The sequence below is a fragment of the Doryrhamphus excisus genome, chromosome 9 (assembly GCF_030265055.1).
Source record: "Doryrhamphus excisus isolate RoL2022-K1 chromosome 9, RoL_Dexc_1.0, whole genome shotgun sequence".
Lineage (NCBI taxonomy): Eukaryota > Metazoa > Chordata > Actinopteri > Syngnathiformes > Syngnathidae > Doryrhamphus > Doryrhamphus excisus.
The window spans coordinates 3,929,184-3,943,345 of record NC_080474.1 but is presented as its reverse complement, the minus strand read 5'-3'; the positions used below and the strand labels follow the sequence as shown (position 1 = coordinate 3,943,345).

At 37.7% G+C, this 14,162-nt stretch overlaps 1 protein-coding gene across 1 annotated transcript; it reads left to right on the top strand.

The window, feature by feature from the left end:
* The first annotated feature begins 629 nt into the window (after window positions 1–629).
* gpr155a (G protein-coupled receptor 155a) lies at window positions 630–14,141 on the top strand. Its single transcript, XM_058081208.1, has 16 exons — window positions 630–838; window positions 941–1,401; window positions 2,882–3,281; window positions 3,346–3,508; window positions 3,643–3,798; window positions 5,010–5,093; window positions 5,164–5,284; window positions 5,359–5,443; window positions 6,837–6,927; window positions 6,996–7,194; window positions 7,441–7,530; window positions 9,079–9,209; window positions 9,541–9,636; window positions 10,687–10,751; window positions 11,474–11,611; window positions 13,118–14,141. Exons 2-16 carry the CDS (start codon window positions 942–944, stop codon window positions 13,311–13,313), a joined length of 2,475 nt encoding a protein of 824 aa, XP_057937191.1. The 5' UTR covers window positions 630–838; window position 941; the 3' UTR covers window positions 13,314–14,141.
* Window positions 14,142–14,162: the final 21 nt, after the last annotated feature.

The following is a 14,162-nucleotide window of genomic DNA, read 5'->3' as shown; positions in this document are numbered from 1 at the left end:
ATACAAAGTGTAAAAGAAATCATATAGGGATTGTAATGCTTCATTTTTTTAATTTAAATGCTACATCCGGTTTGACTAATAAGGAAGTTTTAAAAGTTTATCAAATTAAATGTCATTAAATTGCTTTTAAAAATATAGAAAAATAACTTGCTAAATAAATACTGGTGTTAAACAACGGACAGTGGTGTAATAAATAAACAAATAAATGAATCATATTCAAATTCAATTCAAATTTAATGTTAATTCCTAGCTTGTACCTGTTTTTCAGACGTCAAGACCAAATTAAGTCCCGCCCCTTTCTATTTGTCGCTTTCGATTGGTTACACGGCTGTGGGCACTTCTCGTGTTACGAAATAGTGCTGGCAAAGTGAATTCCATTTACTGACGCGAGTTCTTATGAGTGAGTCACTCATGTGAATCGGGCAGTCGATTCACTGGGGTTCGCCTGTCACAGAGAGCATGCGCAAAACATTGTGAATCACCCCGACTTCTACCGAAGCCCTGGAATGTTACCCTGATTCTTTCTTTAATGAACAAGTTAACGAAGACGAGTACCCGTGACTCCCAATTTCCGTAAAAACATTCAGGCGTTTCAAACGACTCAATCATGACTTGCACATGTCTCTTACGAAAGTTACTGGGAGGGAAGTAAAGTCAGAGCACAACAGACCGTTGAGCGTCACTTTCAGTTCCATGTACCGTTGTGTCAGAGTTGGTGGCACAATTCCCGTCATTTTGACAACGACGAAACAAGCGTAGTTGTGCTAACGTTAGCTGGCAGGCTAACAAACATGGCTACTACACCTTCCGGGACTTTGACTGACACATGAGGAGAAGGGTGAGATTTATTTCTCCACGTGGGGCACAGTGGGTGTGTTTGATATCATCACCTTTGCACCGTCTGTGATCTGAATGAACGTCTTGACTCTTACTTTTGTAGCATGACGGCTGCTAGGGGCAGCAGCAGCAGCAGCATCATCATGGAGACCAGCACCACCCCCGGCATCCTTCCACAGGAGGAGGGAGACCTGCTGGATCCCTCATCCGGTATATCCATCAACAAGCTCCTCCCGGCTCTGTTCAAGTGCTTTGGCATCATTCTGTGTGGCTACATAGCCGGCAGGGCCAACATCATCACATCTTCCCACGCCAAAGGTTTAGGCCACTTTGTGTCCAAGTTTGCCCTTCCTGCACTCCTGTTTAAGAACATGGTGGTGCTGGACTTTGGGAATGTCATCTGGCCCTTCGTCTGGAGTGTCCTCACAGCCAAAGTGTCTGTGTTTGCCATTGTTTGTGTCCTCACGCTGCTGGTTTCCAGTCCAGAGAATCGTTACAGCAAAGCTGGACTCTTCTCCATATTCGCCACCCAAAGCAATGACTTTGCTCTGGGTTATCCCATTGGTATGTATCATATCTTCATAATTCCACACAACATGTATTGATATATAGTTTATGGAATTACAAAATGCAGCCCATTCATGTCTTTGGTGCTATTTTGTGAGACACTCCGCCCTTCCAACTTCTGTTTAGTGTCGACACGTACAGCACTGCATATTTTCACCAATCACGTGAGGCTTTAACAGACAAAAAAAGACAAGACAAAAGGACGGTTCGTTCACTTCAAAGAGCCATTTCTTTCATGATTCTTGGGAAGAATCTGCATAGTGAAAAAGGCCAAAAAACTTACAGTCTAGTACAGTCTTTTCCCTCAAAACCTGCATTTCTGCTGTTGTGTTTTTATTTTTTTTTTGTAAATTTTGTTCTTGTAATATTATGACTTAATTCCCATAATATAAAATCTTTCTCATATTACAACATTGTTTTTACAAAGGCAAATTTTTTTCTTTAATATTTTTAATTATTATTTTCTGTTAATATCTTGACTTTACAGATATTTTTTTTTTCTGTTTCTGATTTTTCAGGAATTTCTAATTTTAGTGCATTTACTTTTCATTATTTTATGATTTTTATTCCCATAATATTTTGACTTTATTTTTGTAACATTTGCAAAAAAAAATCTAACCTAATTTAGTTTTGTTTCTCATAATATTATGACTTTTAAAACGGTTATTTTTTCTTTAATATTTTAACTTTATGCTCCTAAAAATGACAGAAAATATCATAAAATTGTGATTTTCTTTTCTTGTTATAATGACTTTTGCTTTTTATTTTAATTTTATTCTCCTAAAATGACAAGTTTTTTTCTCTTTCTGATGTGATTTAAAAAAAAACAATTTTCCAACTATTTGAACTTTCTTTGTGTAAATTTTCTTCTGTATTATTAGAAGATTATAATATAATTATATTGTGATTTTATTCTCATAATTTTTAGACTTTATTCCTATAATATCATAACATTTCCGAATTTTGCAGATTTTATAACTTCATTTAGCTTTGTTTTCTCATGATATAACTTTAAAAATATATTTTAATAATTTCACAATTTGCTACTAAAATGCCATTTTTTATGTTATGCTCTTAAAATTACGAGCGTTCCTCTTTTTTTCATGTTTTTTTTTTCATGTTCTGCAAATGGTACACCCCCGGTCTAATACTGTATTTCATGCATTGTCAGTCAAATGGCCTTTCATGGATACTTTCACTATCAAATTTGCATATGACCACACAACCGTTCACTAACACTACACTAACTTTCACTTCCTGGAAGAGCATGGCAACTGCTATTATAGACTCTTCACACTTTCATTCTGTGTTATTTGTCCATCTTCCTAGATGCAATACCTTTTGAAAGTTTGAAATGATGTGCGGTCCAAAGGACCAGGAAGAAAAGCTAAAGAACAGAAATAATTTATTTATGTTGTCTCTGTGTAAGACCAGTTTGGAGCAGTTCCTAACGTTTGTCTCCATTGTGTCTCCGCAGTAAAAGCTCTATATCAGAGCACATACCCAGAATACCTCCAATACATCTACCTGGTGGCACCCGTGTCTCTCATGCTGCTAAATCCCATCGGCTTTGCCTTTTGCGAGGTCCAGAAATGGAAGAATCAGAGAGACCGTCGCCAGGGAAAACTTCTTATTGTGGGACAAGTGGTGCTACAAGTCCTCAAGAACCCGATTGTCTTCATGGTCGTTATTGGCATCGCGGCCCATTTTGCTCTACGGCAAACCATACCTTCATTTATGGCGGACTTTGTGGATGCTTTGGCCAACTCTTTTGAAGGGGCGGCTCTGTTCTACTTGGGTCTGTCCATGGTGGGCCAGATGAAGAAGCTAACCAGGTCCACCGTAGTGACGCTGATACTGCTGCTCACGGCAAAACTGTAAGTCAAGACTGATACCATGTGATGCTTTGAAGGCATGATGGTGTCTGATTATTCTTTCCAGGTTGCTGATGCCTCTGATTTGTAAAGACATGGTGGATCTCCTGGATGACACCAGCCCTTTGAACCACTCAAGCCTTTCCAACTATGCTTCCCTTTACGGAGTATTCCCCACAGCGCCCAGCGTCGCTATCTACGCTGCGTATTATAACTCACAGCTGGAAGTGGTGAGTACTTCCTATCAATATCCGATTTCCCGATACCAGCAACTCATCCCTAGAATGGATTTTGGATGGTAGAATGGATTTTTTTATGGTAAAGGTTTCAGAACCCTGGTTTAATATTTTCATTTTTGCTTCAGGTGATATCTGGGATGGTCATCAGCACTTTCCTCTCAGCTCCAATCATGTTCATCTCAGCCTGGCTGCTCACTCTGCACCGGATGGACCCTCAGCTGGTGATGAACGCTTTGCAAGACGTCAGATTTGATGTCAGCATTGTCAGTGTGGTGGCGCTGGTGAGTCCCAAAAGTATTACTTTTATCACATCATTCAACTTGATCACATGATATCTGATATACCGGTATTGTTCAGCGATACAATTTGGAAAATGCACATTTCTATGTGGCACAAACATCAGTAAAGTATCAAAGTATCAAACTTTGGACTCACTTTACATTCGAATTTACAATCTGAATTTGAAACTTGGAAATCATTTCAGATCGTTATCTCATTATCATGCCAATACTCACCGATATTATCAGACATTCCTCCTTGAAGCCATAAAGGCATTAAGGCAAAGTGTAAAAGCAACACAAAGGCACAATCCAAAGTGTGAATGAGATATAACCGGAGTAGGAATATTCCAGTAGAATAATCAGGAATTGAAAGACGTTTATTTAAGTATTCATTTAAGATATAACTGTAGTAGCTGGTGCCACGTAAAAACGAATTTCTCTTGATTTAACTTTCACGTTTAAGCGGAACTTTAAAAACAACATCATGTTTTTCCACTTTTTTTTAATACCTGGCACATTCTAAAAATGAGTCCTCAACAAGAAAAAATACTTAAAAACAGCTGAAATGAAAGGTCAGCAGTTTAAATATTAAGAGTAAAACATTTCAATCCAAAAAAAAGTTGTAATTTTACGAGAAAAACATCATAAAGTTGTAATTGTAGGAAAATTTAGCTGCGGAGAAAGGGAATAAAGTCAAAATATTATGGTTATAAGATCATAAATAGCTGGAAATTTAAAAAACAAAGAGTTCTATTTTGTTTGTTTGTTTTTTTAATACCCTGCACATTCTAAAAATGTAGCGCTCAATAAGAAAAAATACTTAAAAACAGCTAAAAAACCTCATATTGTATGAAAATTTTGCTGCGGAGAAAGGGAATAAAGTCAAAATATTATGGTTATAAGATCATAAATAGCTGGAAATTTTAAAAACAAAGAGCTCTACTTATGAGCAACAAAATTTTGTTGCACATTTTGGAAAATTAGGTTCTGAAAAAGTTATAATATTATGGGAATCAATCAAAATATAATGAGAAGAAAATGTCTAAAAAGCCTAAAAATGACTTGGGACTTGGGTCTTGTCTTGACTTCAGACTTGACATCTTTACTTGAGAAATGACTTTCTTGAGTCTTGTCCAGCACTGACTCTGCAGTAGCATCACTCTGTGCTCAGTATGTGGAAGATTGGCTTACGATATATTTTCTTCTGCAAGCTGTGGACCATGGCGGTCATGCTTTTCAGTAAGAAATTCCAGAGGCTACCTCACATGTTCACCACCAACCTCTTCTTGGCACAGGTGAGTCTCTAAATGATCATCATATCGATCATCCATAACTGCCATTTTTATTTAGTACTTTTTTTTTTAGTTCCTTACTTGTTTTGGGATGATCCTGTGGAAATTTGTGGTGACGGAAGACAACTTCATCGCTCAGATCCTGACTTTTACGCTGCTGTGCACCTCACTCTACGGCACGTATGTGTGGCCAGGTATAGCGTGGTAACAGGCAGCATCGACGTCACAACAGGCGGTACTTTTCTAACGCGCACCTTTCTCACCGTAGGCTTCATTGCGCTCTCCCTTCTGCTTCTGAGAAGGTTTGACAGTCTGAAAGTTTCGTCAGGCGTGATCGTGGTTGCCGGCTGGGGGTGAGTCATCTCGCTTTTGGGATTCGTTTGTTTCAGAAGAGCCAATGAAAACAAAAACGTAAAAAAAAAATTAAATCACTTTAAATAATGTAAATACAATTCTTCCATTCCAAACACCCAAAAATATTCCACTCATTTTTCCACCCTGTGTAAGGAGTTGTGTTCTCCTATAGAGCAGCTACACCCAATAACCCACAAAGAAAACTTTCTAGATCTTCCAGAATCTGCACCTATTCCAGCTGTACGGTCTGTTTTAATTTATTCCACCCACGGCCCTCCTCCACTGTAATTGGCCACACACCCCAAGTGCTTCCTAACTATCGACCATATAAGGAAGTCTGCCCATCTGTGACATCACAAAGGGGCAGTTTTACCACGCCGTTTGAAACCGAGTGTTTTGAGCCATCCCAAACTCTTTCAGGGCTCACTTCCAAATGCGCAAACCTCATTGTCTGAAACTTTGGCATCGTTTAACGAGAGAATACAACATTCTAACTACATTTATCGGTCAGAAAAGTGGAAAAAGGATAATAGGTCGCTTTTAACAATAAATATGTTGCAAACAGACAAATTCTAGTTTAACATGAAGAAAACATTCATTCATTCATTCATTCATTTTCTACCGCTTTTTCCTCACGAGGGTCGCGGGGGTGCTGGAGCCTATCCCAGCTGTCTTTGGGCGAGAGGCGGGGTACACCCTGGACTGGTGGCCAGCCAATCACAGGGCACATATAGACAAACAACCATTCACACTCACATTCATACCTATGGATAATTTGGAGTCACCAATTAACCTAGCATGTTTTTGGAATGTGGGAGGAAACCGGAGTAACCGGAGAAAACCCACGCATGCACGGGGAGAACATGCAAACTCCACACAGAGATGGCCGAGGGTGGAATTGAACCCTGGTCTCCTAGCTGTGAGGTCTGCTCGCTAACCGCTAGACCGCCGTGCTGCCCATGAAGAAAACAATTCTAAATAATTCTAAATGAGGAATGAAAGAAATAACAACTAAACAAGTACATATTATTCTTAATATACATAAATATTCATTTTTAAGACAAATAAATGAATATGTAAATAATAAATACAAATGAATTGATTATGTGATGCACTCAATTGTAATGTGATGCATGTTCAAATGAAATAAAACCATTACCATTACTATTACCAGATATATAAATAGGAATGAATAAACAATATTTGTATTATAAAGTAAATTATGTATTAATTCATTATTTATTATAATTAAAATAAATTATCTAGTTTAGATTTTTGTGTATTTTTATGAATAATAATAATGCATTTGCCCGGTGTTTGCATGTGTACTGTTACTGCTAATGCTAACATTGCTATGCATTGCAATTGCGTGTGGCGCTTTTCTACCACCAGGATCCCTGCATTCATAACTGCTGTGTTGCTCATCTGTGGGGAAAAAGCACCCGACACCCTGGACTCATCACTCTTCTACAGCAAACCACAGGTAGGCAACAGGGGTGTTGTTTTGTTTTGGGTATCACCCGGGTACTTATGAAGTGTCTGCTTTGACAGATCCTCTGCACCACGGTGGTGCTTTCACTCAGCATAGCCCTGCTAGGTAGCTCCCTGGTGCTTCTCAGTAGAGGAAGCTGGGCCCAAAATGAGCCAAGTCAACAGGGAAGCACGTCGGCGGAAGACCTTGTGACCGAAACGGAACAAGATAGCCGGTCTTTGTTTGAGCCAGAAGCCCATTCAGCAGATCTCAGCAAAGGTACTCAATTGCTCACCCGTTACAGTACGCTATTATCTTATCTAAGTTATGTTGTTTTCTGACCTGAATAATGAAGTAGTAGTGTGCAAACATAACTTGTTTGTTAACTTGAGAGTGCAAACATAACTTGTTTGCAACCAACGGTCCATATTTTGACCACACATTTGTGCTTATTCATGTTCTTAATATCGTCTCGCCCATTCAAGGCTTTCTCGAGAATGACCCCATTGTATCTTTTTTTATCAGCGTGCCACATGTGTGAGTGTGCGCCGCCCCAGCCCATGCCTGACATGATCATCAGCACCAATGAGAACCGCACAGCCAGCACCCTCGCAGGTATTGAGCAACAACACGCAGGCAACACCCCTGCGGGGGAAACCAACCGTCCACACACGGAGCGTGATATAACAGCTTCAACTGTTAAACCAGCAACTCAACTGGTGGATTAAGCTTTCGCTTTTATCAAGGGCGTCGTCTATTCATTCAGATTAAGGTGGCGAAAAATACTTGATACCCGCCATCGTCGTAGAAGACCATCAATGTCAGTTTGTAAGATGCAGAATGCACCACTCGTGTCTCTTATTGAGCCTTAGAAAATATTTCATGCTTATTGTATATCAGCTGTGGGTATTATATTATGGATATTATATATATCGCAAGTGCGGACATGGGATTTTCAATGTAAGTTAGCATGGCGCTAGCACAACTGTTTAGATCAGGGGTGGGCAAACTACGGCCCGGGGGCCACATGCGGCCCACCAAACGTTTGAATCCGGCCCGCCAGTTGCTTTTAAGTATTTCAACTTTTAACATACCAGCTGGCAACATGACTTTCAAGTCGGATGTCTTATTCAGTAAAAAAAAATAAAATAAAAAAAATCCTAGTTTGATGTGGTCTGATGTTTAAAGTGCTCCTGAAAAAAAGAGAAATGAGAACATATAGCTGATAGTATGACAATTAAAATTAGTCAAATAATTCAAGGCGTAAAATTATTAAAATTATTAAAAATTATTGAAAATTATTAAAACAATTAAAACAATTAAAATTATTAAAGTTATTAAAAGTTATTAAAAATTATTCAAACTATTTAAAATTATTACAATTATAAGCGTAAAATCATGTGTGTTAAATATATGTTCTGGCCCCCCGCACAATTTTGTTAACTCAATGCGGCCCATGAGTCAAAAAAAGTTTGCCCACCCCTGGTTTAGATGCATTTCATTCATGGTAGAAATATAAAGAGATGATTTTGTATGTGGAGTTTTACATACTTGTTAGTATTAGTATTGTTTCTGGTGGATAATTGGTTCCAGAACCGACCCGATGAGTGAATTTCCACGACACAGATTAATAAATGAAATAAATAGATCATGTGTTTTATACACTTTAATAAGTTTTACTATTACTGTTTACCATAGCAGTCTAAACATGAAATATAATGTTATTATTGTACCTGTTGTGACACCTAGTGGCCAGTGTAGTACATTTCCTCAGTGTAGTGTATTGCTGTATTGGTGTCTAGGTCATTTTATTATAATTTTCATTAGGTCACAACACTTTTTTATGCTTGAAAATACTTAACGTAGGTCAAGAATGTGCAAAATTTGCTCAAATATGCATTTTTTTGGACTAATAATAGGCCGTAGTAGAGTAGGGAGGCAATGTATGAACCACAAGCGAAGCATATATATATATACATATATTAGGGTGCATCAAAAAACACAATTATTGAATTTTGATATGGCTGGTTACTAAATATATAATAATATATATATATTATATTTTATATATATATATATATATATATATATATATACATACATATATACGTATATATCTAAAACATAACAAACCATAGAGTGCATCCTGCTGTCCCCCCTCAGGCCAAAATGAGAATATCAGCGACTCGACGGTCTGCCTGGTCTTCAGAGTAGACGAGCGCCATCAGGACGAGCATCGCCAAATATCCCGCCACATGCTCCTATGTTTGCTTCTTGGCGTGAGCTCGCTCGCCGTGAGTAAGCGCCATCACATCACGTCTCATGTGGCGTCTTCCTACACTCCTTAACACAAATGAGGACGTGTCCATACAAACACAATGATGTTGATTGCTAATTATATTTTCCTATGTGAGTGTGACTCCGCCATTGTTGTTCTGTTCCTTTTATAAATGCTTCTAATTGTTTATTATGCTGAGGCGTGATTACACACTTGCTGCTTTGCTTAACCGCCTCTCTTAACATTGCATTTTCATGAGGACTAACTAACTTTATCTTTACTTTATTAAAGTTATCTTACTGTATTTGCACCATTTGAGTATTTTTTCTCTGATTCTCTTGTGACAGAACTTGTCTAGCTGTGTGTGGGTGCTCTTTCAACAAAACCCCAGCAGACTTTACGTGGAGCTGCAGTTCTTCTGCGCGTTTGCCAATTACGGGCAGGTGGGTGTTCTTGTCATAGCGTTTCCCAAAGGACTACAATCTAAGTGTGGCAGTGACAGGAATGAGTCCAAACATGAAAAGCAAAACAAATATGTTAAGAACATGGATGCACAAACTGTTCTCTGCCATACTGAAAATAAATTAAATAATGGGGGGGGGGGGTGAATAATATACAACAGATATGACAGATAATTTGTTACCAAAAAAAAAAAAATCATTAAACATCAAATTTGACCTATAATCATTCAACACATAGTTGGTGACACGGATCCCTCCCGCTACATCTTCTTATTCTCCGGCAGAGCAGGTGCAAAAACAAGCAGAGTTAGACAGGTAGTCCCATCATAATGTGTTGAAGGGTGCCAAACCTATTTGTGATGGGCCACCACAGATACAGTATGTGTCACCGATCCCTCCCGCTACATCTTCTTATTCTCCAGCAGTGCAGGTGCAAAAACAAGCAGAGTTAGACAGGTAGTCCCATCATAATGTGTTGAAGGGTGCCAAACCTATTTGTGATGGGCCACCACAGATACAGTATGTGTCACCGATCCCTCCCGCTACATCTTCTTATTCTCCGGCAGAGCAGGTGCAAAAACAAGCAGAGTTAGACAGGTAGTCCCATCATAATGTGTTGAAGGGTGCCAAACCTATTTGTGATGGGCCACCACAGATACAGTATGTGTCACCGATCCCTCCCGCTACATCTTCTTATTCTCCGGCAGAGCAGGTGCAAAAACACGCAGAGTTAGACAGGTAGTCCCATCATAATGTGTTGAAGGGTGCCAAACCTATTTGTGATGGGCCACCACAGATACAGTATGTGTCACCGATCCCTCCCGCTACATCTTCTTATTCTCCGGCAGAGCAGGTGCAAAAACAAGCAGAGTTAGACAGGTAGTCCCATCATAATGTGTTGAAGGGTGCCAAACCTATTTGTGATGGGCCACCACAGATACAGTATGTGAATGGATGGGATGCACTATGAATACTCCCTCTAATAGTATACTGATTAATGACATGATTAATGACAGGATTGTCTGCTTGCAGGGTTTTCTCTCCTTTGCTCTCTTTGGACTGGACAAACATTTCATTATTCTGCCCTTTCGGAAGAGGTAAGAGACACGCAATGAATATTCTATAAAACTCAATAAAACTAAAAACTAAAAAAAAAACAGCAGAAATCGAGAAATGAGCAGTAATTTTGCAAGAATAAAGTACAAATATTAAGATAAGAAAATATATATTTTAACCTAATGAGAAAAAGTTGTCATTTTAGTAGCATAAAGTTGAAAAATAAAATATTACAAACACATAATATTATGACAGACAAATAAAACTAAATAAAATAGTAATTTTGGGAAAGTTAGGTTGCGGAAAAAAATATTATATTACAAGAATGAAATCAAAATATTATGGAACTAAAGTCAGAATTATGAGAAGAAAATTTACAATAATTGGAAAAAAATAGCAGAAATGGGAATGGGGAAAACAGCCGTAATTTTATGACAGTAAAGTTCAACTATTTTGTATCCTAGTAAAATATTTAAAAGCGTCTCATGAGAATAAAGTTGTAATATTATGAGGGAAAAACAATGTAGCATACAATTGAAATATTGCAGAAAAAAACTTTTAATTTCTGTATAATATTATGATAAACAAACAACATCAAACTAACTGGAAAATTAGCTTGGTGAAAAAGTTAAAATAAAGTCAAAATATTCTGAAAAGAGTCATGTCGTCCACCTTTGCTCCCTGACTCAGGTGGCCGATGTGACCCTGAACAAGGTCGTATGTACATATTTGTATGTTGACGCTGTACACGCCTGTGATTTAGGCTGCACAGACTGTGGTACGGAAAGCGGCAAGAGGAGCAACCACCAGGTGATCTACCCGAGGAGATCACAATGACCTGCACCGACTTCGTCAAACATCATAAAGACAAATGTTTTCACGACATTGTCAGGAAGAGAAGGTGAGGTACTAAAATGACATTTTTCCCCATAACATTGAAATATTATACTTGTAAAATTACAACATTTTCTTCTTAATATTTTGACTTAATTCTTGTAAAATTAGTTTTGTTTCATTTTCCTGATAAATTACACATTTAGAGAATCTTGTGGGCCAATAAAAAAACAGCCACGGGCTCCAAATGGCCCCTGGGCCGCACTTTTACACTCTGTTTTATCAATATTTTGAGTTCATCCTGTAAAAATGCATTTTTTTTTTCATTTTTGCTTTGCAATTTCAGATTTTCTTCTCAAAATTTTATGACTTTATTCCCAAAATATTTAGACTTGCTTTTTTGTAATATTAAACTTTTTAACCCAGCCAAATTTTGCTAAAATTAGAGCACACACAAAATATTTCCTCATTATGCTACTAAAATGACATTTTTCCCCATAACATTGAAATATAATACTCATAAAATTAAATTTTCTTCTTAATATTTTGACTTAATTCTTGTAAAATTAGTTTTGTTTCATTTTCCTGATAAATTACACATTTAGAGAATCTTGTGGGCCAATAAAAAACAGCCACGGGCTCCAAATGGCCCCTGGGCCGCACTTTTACACTCTGTTTTATCAATATTTTGAGTTTATCCTGGAAAAATGAATTTTTTTTCATTTTCGCTTTGCAATTTCAGATTTATTTCTCAAAATATTATGACTTTATTCCCAAAATATTTAGACTTGCTTTTTTGTAATATGAAACTTTTTAACACAGCCAAATTTAACTAAAATTAGAACACATACAAAAAATTTCCTCATTATGCTACTAAAATGACATTTTTCCCCATAACATTGAAATATTATACTTGTAAAATTACAACATTTTCTTTTTAATATTTTGACTTAATTCTTGTAAAATTAGTTTTGTTTCATTTTCCTGATAAATTACACATTTAGAGAATCTTGTGGGCCAATAAAAAACAGCCACGGGCTCCAAATGGCCCCTGGGCCGCACTTTTACACTCTGTTTTATCAATATTTTGAGTTTATCCTGGAAAAATGAATTTTTTTTTTCATTTTCGCTTTGCAATTTCAGATTTTCTTCTCCAAATATTATGACTTTATTCCCAAAATATTTTGACTTGCTTTTTTGTAATATTAAACTCTTTAACCAAGCCAAATTTTGCTAAAATTAGAACACACACAAAATATTTCCTCATTATGCTACTAAAATGACATTTTTCCCCATAACATTGAAATATTATACTTGTAAAATTACAACATTTTCTTCTTAATATTTTGACTTAATTCTTGTAAAATTAGTTTTGTTTCATTTTCCTGATAAATTACACATTTAGAGAATCTTGTGGGCCAATAAAAAACAGCCACGGGCTCCAAATGGCCCCTGGGCCGCACTTTGGACTATTTTAACAGGTAGTCCAATACAAGGGTGTTAAATCGTAGCGTGATGCAGGGCACCTTTTTTATCATGTTTTTATCGTAAAGTACTTCCTGTGACTTGTCAGGTGCGGCGTGAGGACGATGGTGGACTGTTTCCTGGGCTGTGAGCTTGTGGAGTGGCTGCAGGAGGCGGGCTTAGCCCAGGATGCAGGTGAGGCCTTACTCTACGGCACACGCCTGCAGCAGGGCGGCATTCTTCAGCACATCGAGCAAGAACACGCCTTCCAGGACGGTCGGCTTTATTACTCCTTTGTGACGTAAGCATGGCCTGCTGAGCGCGGTGTGAACATTGCTGTTCCACGCAACATGCTGGACACTCTGTATCTTCGCTATGCGATGATAAAGCGTGAATCGTGAAGCGATTCCATCATCACGTACACCACTCAACTAATAGTAAGCAATAGATACATCTAGAAGAGATATTCATGCATGCTCAGTTTATAATACTTGAAGGGCGTGATGATAAGATACATTTTATTTAAGGAATACCTCAATGACAGTTCCTTACTTTCCTGTCATAGAAGGTTTTCATTGGGGGTTATCGCAACGTGAATGTGTACCTAATGTTGTGGCCAGTGCCTGAAGTGCTTCTTGAAAAACACAACATCCATGGTATCCAAAAAAATTTAAAAAATCAATGAATGCGCATATAGTACAGTGGAACCTCGGTTGGTTTTTGTTATTAATTTTATCTCTCTGCCAAAGAAAAAAAAAAGGGAAAGTTGATGTTTTATTTATTTCATTTCTTTCAGTGTTCATTCAGTTTAGCTGATGACTGTTTTGCTTGTAGCGCTGTTGCCATGGTGATGATAACAACACGCAAAGCAGCGGTGACTGTTTTATCTGGGATACGTTAGCTTGCTACCTAATTATGCATTTTTGGCGTTGTGCGACTTATACTCCGGAGCAACTTATAGTCCAGAATATACGGTAGGTGGAAAAAATCTACATAAGTCGCACTGGAGTATTAGTCACTTTTTTTGCAGGTCATTTAGTGATCAAAACAGACATTACGTCCTCATGGAAGGCGAGTTTTAACAATAAAAGAATAGAGAACTGGCTGAATAGGTGTAAGATATGCTAACACAATGCTTATTCAGCTACACAAAA

Bases quoted from the DNA above. Each gene is read 5' to 3' on its own strand.
- gpr155a (XM_058081208.1), top strand. From the start codon at position 942: ATGACGGCTGCTAGGGGCAGCAGCAGCAGCAGCATCATCATGGAGACC. The intron at 1,402-2,881 runs GTATGTATCATA...GTGTCTCCGCAG, and splicing joins TGCTCTGGGTTATCCCATTG to TAAAAGCTCTATATCAGAGC. The intron at 3,282-3,345 runs GTAAGTCAAGAC...TATTCTTTCCAG, and splicing joins CTGCTGCTCACGGCAAAACT to GTTGCTGATGCCTCTGATTT.